This window comes from Notechis scutatus, chromosome 2 (assembly GCF_049901735.1).
Source record: "Notechis scutatus isolate UNSWTSFEM ecotype Mainland chromosome 2, rNotScu1.2, whole genome shotgun sequence".
Classification (NCBI taxonomy): Eukaryota; Metazoa; Chordata; class Lepidosauria; order Squamata; family Elapidae; genus Notechis; species Notechis scutatus.
Genome location: NC_142010.1, coordinates 3,068,437 through 3,082,019, shown reverse-complemented (window position 1 = coordinate 3,082,019; position 13,583 = coordinate 3,068,437). Strand labels below are relative to the sequence as shown.

General features: G+C 42.4%; 1 protein-coding gene across 1 annotated transcript in view; it reads right to left on the bottom strand.

The window, feature by feature from the left end:
- PRRC2A (proline rich coiled-coil 2A) overlaps window positions 1–13,583 on the bottom strand; it is a 51,715-nt gene that overhangs the window by 28,171 nt on the left and 9,961 nt on the right. Inside the window, exons 2-4 of the mRNA XM_087954259.1 lie at window positions 3,053–3,219; window positions 2,617–2,794; window positions 738–837 (exon numbers count right to left, since the gene is read on the bottom strand). Of these exons, the coding sequence (XP_087810385.1) occupies window positions 738–837; window positions 2,617–2,794; window positions 3,053–3,164 (390 nt within the window). The 5' untranslated portion in view covers window positions 3,165–3,219. The remainder of the gene's footprint in view (window positions 1–737; window positions 838–2,616; window positions 2,795–3,052; window positions 3,220–13,583) is intronic.

Here is a 13,583-nt window from a genome sequence, read left to right as displayed (position 1 = left end):
CATAACTGCTTCTGTACAGACTCCATACGGAGAGTGTGGTAAGGACAGCTGAGAAGGTTATCAGAAACTTGCTTCCTGTTATTCAGGATAGTGCTTGTAAGCGCTAAGAGCTCAAAGACCCCACAGGCCTACTTCACGGTCTGTTTCTGGGAGGAGGTTTCGAAGCATTTCTATAGCAGGACCACCAGATTCTGTAACAGCTTTGTTCCTTATGCCATCCGTCTGGTAAACTCCCAAGATTCGTTTTTCTCGCCATGCACATGCATACATCCGGACGAGACTATGTTGTTTCTGTGTGTCATATATGTGGGTATATGCATAATTTATTTACTTATTTCTTTTGTCATGGTTGTGTAGTATATATTGGAGCTGGTGACCCTTTGAGAGCTGTCCGCAACGAAATTTCATTTTTAATGTATGCTGATAAAGTGTACATTTAAAGTGACAATTAAGTTATTCTAAGTCTTCCCAGGAAAGGGAGGGAAGGGTAGTTGCATGGTGGACCACCCAAAAGAGGGGCAGCTGATACATCAAACATGGACGGAGTGAGGAATAATTAGTAAGAGAGCACAGACTAGAGCTAGAAATCCCAGATTTCTTTCTTTCTTTCTTCTTTTTTTTGGACGGGTGGTGGTGGCAGATGTAGGTTACAACTAGATAGACACAACTGTCCAGGGGGAAAAAAAAAGATAACCTGGCTGAGTACTTCCAATCTCCCATTCTTGCCCCAAATTTACCTCGGGGGCTGTTGGGGGTCGTTTCGGTTGGTTTGAGGCAGACGTCTGTGTAGCCGGCGGTGACTGCGATTCCGGCGGCTGAGTTGTTGAGGCATCGGTACTAGAGGCAATTAAAAAAAAAGTTAAAACAGTGTAAGCTTGGCAAAATGCGCACAGATGCCCCAATTATACAATGTCCTACCAGTCAATGACTATTTCAGCTTCAACCACAACAATACAAGAGCCACAACAGATACAAACTCAATGTACCGTATTTGCCGGCGTATAAGACGACTTTTTTGCCCTGAAAAACATGCCTCCAAGTGGGGGGGTCGTCTTATACGCCGGGAGGACTCCGACTCCCACTTCGAGCTTGAGTTGCAGCCGGGAGGGAGGCTGGGGGGCGGTGTGTGTGTGTGTGTGTGTGTGTGTGTGGCGGGTGTCACTCGCCACGCGCTGCGCAACCTTTCCCCCTCTTCCTTCATTAACGGTGTGGAGAGGAGAGGATTTGAAGATCCTCACGTGCGGCGTACTTTTCTTTTTCTTTTTTTCTTTTTGCACGCAGGTTTTGCATGCGGGCGGCTGTAGGTTAAGGATGGGGAGCCCCGGGTGGGTTATCAGGTTTTACGGTGCTTCCAACATGTGCGAACGGTGGGAGAGCGGAGAAGAGAGCGAGCGAGCGCCCGCTGTGTGAAATCCTGCCGTCAAAGCAACACTGGGGGAGGCAGGGTATAAATTTACCAGGTTAATGTAGCAATGGTGATTAATGCCCAGAACATTGTTTGCGGGTATTGGGGTGTGTGTGTGTGTGTGGTGGTGGTGAGGAGAGGTTGTCCTTTGAATGCGGAAAAGTAGGTGTGACCTTGTGTAGGAAAATAAAGAGATCCTTTTTAGCGTGTTTGGCTTCTTTGCCTCCCCTCCTTCGCTTTGACGTGGAGATAATGGCCTTCGGGCGGGAGGGGAAGAAAACGGTAGCTGGATCATTTCAAATTTCACTTACTCTCCTGCCTCACTTCAATATGTCTGAGCGACTCCAGATACTGGAAGACTTTTGAATGAAAGTGTTACCTCCATTTTTTTTTTTTAAAGAGGGCCACTTGGGGAAAAAAAAAGATTCTAAGGAATTCCTTGTTTCTTGATTAAAGAGAAGGCATTGAATATACTGTTCCTTGGCAGCCTTTTCAGTGTCCGGGTTTTTGGTGTGTGTGTGTGTGAGAGAGAGAGAGAGAGAGATCAGCTGTATTGAGAAGAGAACGTTTCCTGTGTTCTCATTTTATTTACAACATATTTTACGCTTAATGGTAAGCAATGAAAAATATTTTTAAAACTCATTTCTAAACTCCATAGCTATTTGCATATTCTTGGTTCAAAATTGGATTAGCTCATTTCAAAATTGTCCAAAGCAGAAAAGTGCGTCAAAAAAAAAAAGTGCAAAAGTGGAAGGTGTGTGGAAGAGGGGGTAGTCTTATACGGCGAGTATATAACAAACTCTATATTTTGAGTGGAAATGTTGGGGGGTCGTCTTATACGCCCAGTCGTCTTATACGCCGGCAAATACGGTAAACCGCTTCAAACTCGATTGCAGAAAGTACGACTTCAGCAACAGAGGGGTCAATGCCTGGAATGCACTTCCTGACTCTATTGTTACATCCTCAAACCCCCACTCCTTTAACCTCAAACTATCCACTATTGACCTCACCCCATTCCTAAGAGGTCTGTAAGGGGCGTGCATAAGTGCACCATTGTGCCTACCGTCCCTGTCCTATTGTCCCCATTTATTCGTACCTATTTCCTGTATTCTTACTCATGTTTATACTTATACCTATTATCTTGTAAGCGATTGACAAATCAAATCAAACCAATCAATGTATAAAATGGCTTCACGTCTTGCCCTACCTACCTCTTTGGGTCTGGCTGTTCCTGCTTGCTTGCCCATCCTGTCCCGTCTTTCGGCACTAGTGAGACGTTGGGGTCATTGCCTTTGTTCTCTGCTTTTAAGCTTGGCAGGTTTGCAGGGGGTGGCATGCGTCGGGCAATGGCAACCTTACCGAGACTCTGCAAGCCATGGCGGGGGGTTACTGCAGGAAAGAGGATTTCAAAGGTTAAATGCTGCCCTGAGATATCTTTGAGCAACTGACTGTCCCGATTCACACCAATTGTCAACCGGACTTTTTGTCAAATCCCCAGTTAACCGGTTACGATAAGGGACAGCTGCTCAGGGCGCTGCGAGTACCATCAGAGCATCAGAGATAGAGCAAGTTCATCATGGCAGCTGCCTCCTTCTTTAAGAACGGAACTGGGAAGAATCAGCCTGATACAACACTGGCCATTTTTACCTGTGGGTTTCTGGATCTCTAAGGACTTGCCCTTGTACGTATCAAACAGGTTGAGCGACGAATACTTTTTTCCATCCTTCCCCTTTGCTGTTTGCCCCAAACGATCTGACATTGCGCTGTAAGGTCATTGAGTACGATGGTTCCTCCTGGCTCCCCGCGAAACGTGCCTATGTTGGACCAGGAAGGAGGAGACTAAGAGGAAGAAAATGCAGCCATGTTGGTTTTATCTTTCCCCACCAATTAGCAGCTATTAAATTTAGTAGCCAGTTGACACAAGCAGAGCCAGCTTTAGGCTAAGGCCAAATTAACACTGGCTTAGGACACCAATGTTTCCCTAAGTCATTCTAAAATGCAGATCTTCACATCGGTGGGAAATGGCGCCATCAGTCAACATGGCTCAGGGTTGCCGTATTCCTTTGAACTGGCATTGGATACAACGGATTTTCCTTATACAACACTGAGGCTAATCATGACGACGTCCCATTTTTCATATCCATTTGAAGGAAATATAATCAAACACCTTTATAGGATTGCCCATCTCATTGAACATGACTTGGCGGTGTACAATCAACAATTAAAACAATATCACAACTATTAAAAGACTGATGAGGCAGGTAGATGTGATCGCTGGTCCTTCAAATAGCATGGACTTGTAGGGCTTTAAAGCTCAGAACCAGCATCTTGAATTGCACCTGGCAGCATATTGGCAGCCAATGCAGCTCACAGTACATAGGTGTGACTTGTGCCGTCCTAAAGGCACACAACTGTGCAGCCACATTCTGCACCACTTGAAGCTCCTGAAGAGTCTTCAATGGCAACCACACATGTAGTCTGCATTACAGTAATACACCCTAGAGGTGACTAGGGACTGAGTGACTGTGAGCAGAACCTCATGGTCCAGGAAAGAGTGAAATTGGTGCACAACATAACTTTGTGCAAAGGCCCTCCTGTCAGGAGTCACAAGTCTAGAAGGACCCCCAGATTGCGCACTAGTCTGTCTGGGATAGTGCCAGCCCATCTAGTATCAAAGATGATATAAAAGTTCCAGGTCCACAAAGACCAAATGCCACTTAGTCTTGCCAGAGTTCAGAGGAAGCCTGTTGTCCCAGATTCAGACACCCAGAGCCTCCAGCAAGTGAGACAAAACACCAATCACACCACTCAATATGCCAAGACAGAGACGTACAATTTGGGTGGGGATTATCAGCATAATGATACCTCAACCCCAGGGTGACAAGTGATCTCACCCAGAGGCTTCATGCAGATGTTAAACAGGAGTGGAGAGAGTACTTAAATCTGCAGCACCCACATAACAAAGAGGCTGCAGGCAGGACTCGCAATTGACACTGACTGGTACCAGCCACACAGGAAGAGAACCAGCCCAATATTGCACAGTCCACTCCCTATTAATGGAGCTGATCCAGAAGGTACCATGACTGGTACCATGGTACCGAAGGCTGATGAGAGGTAGGGGCAAAGGCACTACTGCTGACCTGCTCCTGCCAGAGATCATCCAAAAGTGCAAACAATGCCATTTCTGTTGCATGCTCAGGTCTGAACCCTGACTGAAAGGAGTCCAAATAATCAGCTTCACCCAGGGTTTGCTGAAGGGATGTACAACCAACTTCTCCATAACCTCCCTGAAGGAAGAGAAGTTAGATAAAAATTGTCCAGTACAGAGGGATCCAGTGATGGCTTCTTGAGAAGGGAGTGGACCAAAGCCTCCAATGGAACCACACCCTCTTTCAAGGATGAATTAAATACTGCTAGAACCCAACCATCCCATATTCCCAGGCAGCCGTATTAAGCATGGATCTAAGGAGCAGGTGGCTGAGCTCATTGTCCTAAAGACCTTGTTCACTTCCTCAGATCCAACAGGTTCAAACTGTTCTCAGGTAACAGGGGGAGACTGTGTCCCAAGCACCTCCACTGGATCCGTACCAACACTGATGTCTAAATGGCAACTGACGGATGTTCTGCAAATTCATTCTTCCATGGAGGCCATCTTCCTTTTCCAGGAGGGCTTGAGTCCCTCTAAACAAGGCCAAGGGTGGCTAACCGTAGATAAAATAAATGTGGCAAAACTCCTGTTTATTGGCCACCCTGATCACCACTGGTTAGGCCTTAATAGTGGCTCTCACGGCTTCCGGTTTGTCGGCTTCGCGAGCGGCAGGGATTTGCGAAGCTGCGCGATCCCTGCCGCGCTAGCCGTTTTTGGGGCTCCGACCCAGCCGGGTACGGAGCTAGGCTGCCCTGTAGGGGCAGCTGAAGGTAGGGGGATCCGGAGAAGGGTTTGGGGGTGCTGCAGACTCCCTCCCTGGCCGGCAGAACTCCCTTTTCCCAGGACGGTGCAGCGGCGGTCTGTAATGGCCGCCACAAAGAAGCTGGCAGCCGGGTAAGAATGCGCAGGAGGAAGTGGAGAAAGTGACTGAGAGGAGAAAGTTTTTCTTGGCTCCTAGGACTCTAAGACATATCTAATAAAATTCCTGAAAAGTATGACTTTCTGAATAATACCTGCCAGAAGAGGAAAAAAGCGGCTGTTTGAAGGTGCTGAAAGGATAGCTTTCCCTCTTTTCCTACGGAATAAATAACTGGATATTAAGAAACCTATTTCTTTTAGGTGAAAATTGGTTTTAAGCGATGAGTGGGAAGAGAGAGGATTAAAAAGAAAACATTTGTATGCTAAGACTTTGTTGGAGCAGATGCCTTAAGGATTTGAAGACTAGAATATATTGCAATAAGATTTTAAACAGATTTGGACTTTCTTTCTCTTGGATTGATATTACCCCAGAAGGAGAAAGTGAGAACTCTGCCTTGGTTTGGACTGACTGATAACTTTGGGACTGTTTTATTTTTTTTTATTTTCTTTTGAATATTCTGGTTGTTGTAAGAAGAAAGAAGGGGAAAAGAAAAGAAAAGATTTATAATGGCTCTTTCTGTTGAGGAACTAAGAAAAGAATATGAACAAGCAAAAAAAAATGGTAAAGATGGTGTGGAAGAAGCTTTCCTTTTCTTAGAAATGGCGCTTATTAATTATCAACAAACATTACAACAGATGAAGACAGCAGAGGAACAAGAAAGAAAGAAAGGAGCCATTTTTAATGAATCTCAGAACTTGATCCAGAAAGAAGGAAGAGAGAAATAAAAGAAAAGAAGAGAAAAGAAGAAAATTAAAGGACTTAAGGACTTAAGATCTAAAAAACATTTAAGAAAGGGAAAAATAAGGTGCAAAACCAATATGATGATAGTAAACAAAAGGGAAAAGGAATACGACAGAGAAGGGAAGCTGGCAAGGCAGAGGCTAGAAGAAGGGGGGGGTAGAAAGGTTTGTTGGGAGAAGAAAGAAAGGGAAAAGGTGGAGAAAAGCTACAATGTTTTGAAATTAAATGAAAAAAAGAATTTTTTTTGGATAATGGATAAAGTATAATTTTTTTAAAAAAAAAAGATTTTGCAAGGTACATAAGATGAGATGGTAGTATTGTAATGATTTAAGAGTTGATAAGAGATTAAAATGTTAAAATGTTTAAAAATGATTGGCTTTAAAACCTAATAATAGGGGAGGTTTAGAATATTGTTTTAATTAAAGAGTTTAATAAGACTATGGTATTGATGTTGTTATAAAATTTTTATTATAGTATCTTTTTTTAATATTTGGATTTATTGTCTAATTATGTACTTAATTATGTTGGATGTATTAGTTAGATAGAATGTACCAAGCAAAATCGGATTGGGTATTAGATATTATTTTAAAGATTAATTTGATTAACTTAGGGGGAGATAGAAAGGCATCATACTCTGATTAATGATTTCAGGAGAAACTTATTTTCTTTTTTTTATAAGGAATGAGACAAAGGGATGATAAAAAATGGACAAAAGATATAAATATAATGATTCAAATTAAGATGATTAATTAAGATAGAAGTAAGAAGTGTGAAATATGTGGGGAAGTTAATATAGAAGGCCTAGAATGGTAAATAAAATAAGTAATGATATGTAAGATGAGCATGAATATAATTGAAGTCCATGAAGAGAGAGACACCTGGGTCCAAGTTACTTTCCAAAAAGATTTTTTTTATGTTTTGTGTGTTGTGTGTATATGTCTTTTTGGGGGGAGAATTAGTTAAAAATTGTAGAAATATAGATTGAGAATAATGGTAACTAAGTCAGAAAGAAACAGATGAAATAATAATAATGATATTGAATAAGAGTAAAGAGAAGTAAAGAGAAATTGAATAAGAGGTTTTGGTATGTTGTATGGAAATGGTTTAAAACAGAATTATAATTTATCTGACTTGTTAAATTGACAATGAAAAAAGGTTTAAACATGTAATGAATAATGACAATTTGTGTGTTTTAAAAATTAATAAAACTTGTTTTTTTAAAAAAAAATAGTGGCTCTCACTATTAGGCCACTATAGTGGCTCTCACTGTTCAGTCGAGTTAATCCTTTGGCCTTCAGGGAGATGACACTTCGCCATAAACCAGAGTGTGATGAGATTCACAGGAGATGAGGTCACATGGACACGATCCAATCTAAAGCCTCAGTTGCCCTCTCATTCCAAGCAATGACCAAGGCTCTATCGGTTGGTGGAGCAGACCATCAGGAGTAAGCCCCATTTTTCTATTGAACCTAACAAGGTCTACCAATCACAGGAAGTGGAAATCTAATATTGTCCCATCTCTCCGTAGCAGGGGGCAGCACCAGATGATCTCATGGCAACCAGGGCATGACCTGGCCATCACAGTGGAGTTACATATAGCTCCCTCCAACTTCAGATCACATTACTAGTGTTCCAGCAGAAAAATGAGATCAAATGTATGGCCGTTGCCCCATGTCAGGCCCTGGATGATCTGGGATAGGGGCCTGGTTATTTATTGTGGTGGCCGTGAACTTCTGAGCCACCTCAGACCTCACTTCCAGAAAAGGAAGATTGAAATCTCACAGAACTGTAAGCCTGGACAATTTCACTGCCAAATTCAAATCAGAGTCAAGCAGCTCAGGCAGGGAAGTTGCTACCCAACTGGGAGGCTGGTATACAGCAGTTACAGTCCCAACTGATCCCTAGAGCCCAACTTAAGGAACAGGATCTGATAGCTGGCAACCTGTGAAACAATGCCCCTGAAAGCCACAAGAGATTCCCAGATGTTAACTGGCAAACCCCAGCTGCTGCCTTTAAATCTTGGCTGATGCCACACTAAAACTCCAACTGGGCATATTTCCAAGAAGTGAGTATCTCTAGACTCAGTCAGATCTTGATAATACAGGTAGTTCTCAACTTATGAGCCCAACATTTCTGTTGTAAAGTGAGACACTTGTTAAATGGGGTTTGCCCCATTTTACAGCCTTTCTTGCCAGAGCGGTTAAGTGAATCGCTACAGTTGACCAAGCTAGCAACCCGGTTGTTACGTGAAACTGGCTTCCCCATTGACTTGGCTTATCAGAAGGTTGCAAAAGGGGATCATCATGTGACCTTGGGACACAGCAATAGTCATAAATATAAACCAGTGGCCAACATCTGACTTTTGATCATGCGATCATGGGGATGCTGCAAAAGTCGTAACTGTGAAAAACATTCAAAAGTCACATTTTCAGAGCCGTTGTTCCTCTCTGAATGGTCACCAAGCGAATTGTTGTCAAGTCCAGGACTACATGTACACACCAGATCAAATGGCAGGTGAGGGAGGCTTTATTACTGGTTGGCCTGGCATTAAGCAACAGCTGAAAGCAGGGCCTCTCAATCAGCACATATTAATGCAATTCTCTCTGTGGAGAAGTGCACCTGGGTTGGCAAAGCAAGCAACCAAGGTAGAGGCATGAGAAACTGAGACTGACCAACTAGCAACAACAAACCATGTGTTAATTGCTTATTCATTTTGGCCATCAGGGTCAACCATTCAAGGGAGTAGGGATGCCATTAATAAGGGCCCCTACATTTCCAATTGCATCAACTGATAGCAACTAACAACAATAATGATATACGTAATCCTTGACTTACAACATAGTTTGGAACCAGAATTTCCATCACTAAGCAATGTAGTCATAAAGTGTGACCATATTGTTTAATGATGGCAATCCCTGCAGTCCCAGTGGCTGTTAGCACAGTCATCATGTGGGCAACACCCTGCCAGTTTCCCACAACCAAATTAGTGGGGAAGCCGATAGGAAGCTGTGTCAAGTGGTCTGTAGGCAGGCTGGCAGGTAGGGAAGGGTGCGAAGGAAGTGCAAGGGGGCATAGCAAGGCTCAGGGACGGAGAGTGTGTGAATGGCCAGGGGAAGTACAGAGGGGCTGTGGAAGGAAGTACAGATGGGGAAGGCTTAGCTCAGTGATCTTCCCTGTTGGCTTCCCCAGCACTTCTTCTTCTTCAATGAACAAATGATTTTAACCCAAGGACAATCAGGAATGAACAAAAGCAAATATAAGTGTCCCAGGATAATGTTGCAGGTTCCAATCTGGGTTGGTCACTGGGACCAGAGGGTTTGTCTTCTGAGCTTTTGGTCTCTTGCTGGAGCACATACAACTTCAATAAGCACCATATAGATCTCACACACAACAGGACACACTCTGCTAGAGAGAAGTTCCCTGAAGATGGGCTCCAGCACGAGTCGGAAGACAAAAACCTCTGGTCCCAGTGACTGACCCCGACTGGATCCTGCAACAACCAGTCATTTCTCTGGTATCCCATTTCTTAGATTATGGGTGATCCCCATATATGCTTTATCAATGAAAATTCTAGTCAAGAGAATTTCATTTAAAGAATAAAGCAAGTATTGTTGTGTCTCACTAAAGTATCCCTAAGGTTCCAAGTCAAAAGACAAGAACTATTTAACCTTTGTAATATTGTTTACATATATTTGAGTTTCACTGTGAACTATGCAGCACTACTAGACTCCTTGCAGAGAAAGACTTAATTTCTGTATCATTAAGTTATCTTTCTCTTAGATTACTATGTTGTTGCTTTAAACCAGGGGTGTCAAACTCACATTGTCACGGCATTGTCATGTGACGTATCGGGACTTTCCCCCACTTTGCTAAACGAGACAGGGGCGGGGCCAGCACATGAGGCATTTGGCCCGTGAGTTTGACAAGCCTGCTTTAAACACTTAAACACTTGTCTATATGCAGGATTAGAAACACTTTTCAGGGATGGATTTAGGACAGAGATGAACAGCCTACAAGAGCTGGGGCTGCAACTCAACCATCCAGTTATGCTATGATGCCACTAAGAAGGGCATCATGTATTTCTTCAGCCAATATTTTGGGCTGACAAGTTTAGGGTACCAATGAGAGTGGGTTTATTCCAAAAGACAGACCATTCTACTGTGGCTTTTAAACCACTGCCAAACAAACAAGCAAACAGGTCCAAAAATTTATCATTTTACTACAAAATTTCAGTGGTATCATTGTAAGATGTTAGATGACTGCATTCAGCCAATAAATTTCCCCAAAAACATCTATTATACCCAATTATGTAGCTATTTTTTCTGTCCCCCCGCCCCTGAAGTTCATGAATTAAACAAAGGAAATAGACTCTGATCTTTTTGGTTCAGCATCACCGTGATACTTGCTCATAAAACCTCTGAGAAGAATCAGAGCTTTTTCAGAGAAGAATCCAAAACTGGTTTTGGAAGTCACCTAATCCAATCTTGCCAATGCTACAAACCCATCATTTTTTCCTATGTGTACAAATAGGCCTGGGAAGGTGTTCTATAAGCATGGCTGGAAAATTCTATTTACCTCTGTGGGGAAAGCCAGATTTTACTAGAGAATTTGCAAGCTAACCAATTATCCTAGCTTGCATTCCACATTGGATTCTTTTGGGACCCAGGGACCGGTTCCGTGGAAAATAATTTTTCCACAATCCTGTCTGTGTGTGTGTGTGTGTACGTACACAGACTAGTTTCATGCACTACCTAGATCCCATTCATGCACAGACGAAGCTTCACTCATTTGCATGGCCCAGTTCCTAATGGGCCATGGACCGATGCTGATCCGTGGCCCGGGGACCCCTGTTACAGGCAATAAAATTTATACTCATGAAATCTATATAGCCATTGCCCTTAAAGGAAAAGGAAGAAGTGGAATATGAGTGGGAATCAATTTATATTTCTAGAAACTAGAATTGTCCCAATTTAGCCTACAGACTGGACTAAATATTCCCCAGAAGCATAACTTGTTACCTTAAAGAGAGGAAAAAACATATACTTGATAATCTATGTGTGCATGGATAATACACCATTCGTACACAAACATCCATTCATGATTATCAATCGTGCTCCCTAACCTTTGAAGTAGTCCTATCAGAGGTTTACCACCCAGAATAGCTACTGTACTTTATTCAGATAAGAATAATGATTTTATAAGTTAAACAATTTATTAACCTTGGTGACATTCTTGCCTTCTGATACTTTATTACAATATTTTTCATTGGAGTGGAAGATACTAAGAATATGAAATATTCAGCTGTGTGATTGTCAAATTCAATTGCTTATTTGCTAATAACCAATTAAAACGATTAGGTGCTTGTAAATAAACTTTTACTGGCATCCCAAAAGGCCATTTCAAACCTGATCCACAGTCCTCCTGATTGCGACCCATGAATTTTCATTCTGCAAAACCTTTTTCAACACTATCATTTTAGCAATGGTGCCTTTAACAAAAAATATTAGGAGAATCTAATTTCTTCACTTACGTATGGCGTTGTCATTGCAGACTACATTATTACTCAAGATGTAATTATCAGGATTTCTCCAACTACACAGTGGTTCAGTATTCAAGTGAGGTTCCATGTACAGAAATTCATGTAAACTCAAATTACTAAAGATCTGACACAAATACTTCATTTACTACCTAATTAAATATGCTGGTACATATAAAGATCTTTAACCTCAACACAGAACATTCTCAATCCCATTCTTTTTTAAATTAACTACGCAAATCCCAGCTTCTATAACAGTGATGGCGGCTAACCCTTTTGGCACCAAGTGCCCAAAGCGCACGCACCCCCCAAAAAAATGCAACATGCAGGCACCCCACCCACGTGCATCTGCATGACTCCCCCGCATGTGTGTGCCCCTGCGCATGCGCCCTGCCCCCACATGCCTCCCACGCATGTGCAGCAGAGACCTGAAGACCAGCTGGCCGGCAGAAGGTGCACGTGCAGCAGAGCTGAGCAGGGGCGACGGCTCTGCATGCCACCTCTGGCACGCGTACCATAGGTTTGCCATCACGGCTCTATAAAATCTACACTTAAATTACATCAGAAAAACAGTCGTACAATCCATCTATTTCATAGTCTAGCAACTGAGAGGCAACCAAGTAAAATTTTTACACCATATTTCATTGGTATGTATCTTAGGCATTGCCTTGACTACAATGCTACGAGACACAGTGGTTTTAGCACAGGGGTCTGCAATCCCCGGTCCGTGAACCAGCACTGGTCCGTGGCATGCCAGAAACTGGTCTGTGCAAACAAGGAAGCCCCATATGTGGGATGCAGGCAGCACGCAAAACCATGCCCCCACCCCCCCGGTCCGTGGGAAAAACTCTCACCGTGGAACCGGTCTCTGGTGCTCAAAAGGTTGCAGGCCACTGTTTTAGCACAATACCTAAATCCAGCAAATATCTCTATGTCTATAGTTTGTCTTATGATAATAAAGGTAATTTGCCTTACAAATATATGATTAATCATGTACTTTGTACAATGTTTGCATTGCATCCGTACATATGTCCTCTTCTAAAATTCATTTAATTATTTTTCTGCAATTGATATGCTGCTCAGTTCCTCTTTTTTAGACAGCAACATAAATTTAAAAAGAAAAGAACTAAAATCAATGACATTTATACGGTATTTCCTCTATGATTTTCTCCTCTATAGTCATAAATTAAATCAGCCTAGAATTTGGCACAACTATTTTTATTTATCCGTATCAATTCCAAATGTTCATTTTAAACAACAAAATTAAAGGTGTCGTATATTAGCACATGTAAACACAATTTTAAAAAAATGCTACAAGCAATACTGATTTGTACTTATCCTAACCCTAACCCACAATATTGGAGGTAGCAAAGCACAAGTACCTCTAAGTTGCTTTTGGCACACTTTAATGGCTTGAACTAACCTGTGGTTAGTTCTCTGATGCCAAGATCAGTGGATCTGACTTGAATTGATGGACAAGGGCTCAGTGACAGGTGCAGGATTGAGGGCAGAGGAGGACAGAGGAGTCTGTCTGGAACACTAAAACATTTCAACTTTCACTTGGCACGAAACCGCAATAAAACAAGTTTAACAGCAACAATATTGCTCAGCAAGATTTCAGCATGGACAATAACAATCTCAGTGAGCAAGAAACAGGGTAGGGACAGTTGGCCTATAGAATATAGATAGTCCTTGACTTATGAACACAACGTGAGTCTGGAATTTTGGTTGTAAATTGAGGCACCATATGACCAGACTTGATTTTACAATCATTTTTATAAATCTATATTCTTCCAAATGGGAATGTGTTTCTTTTGCCAGAAACTGGCAAAAA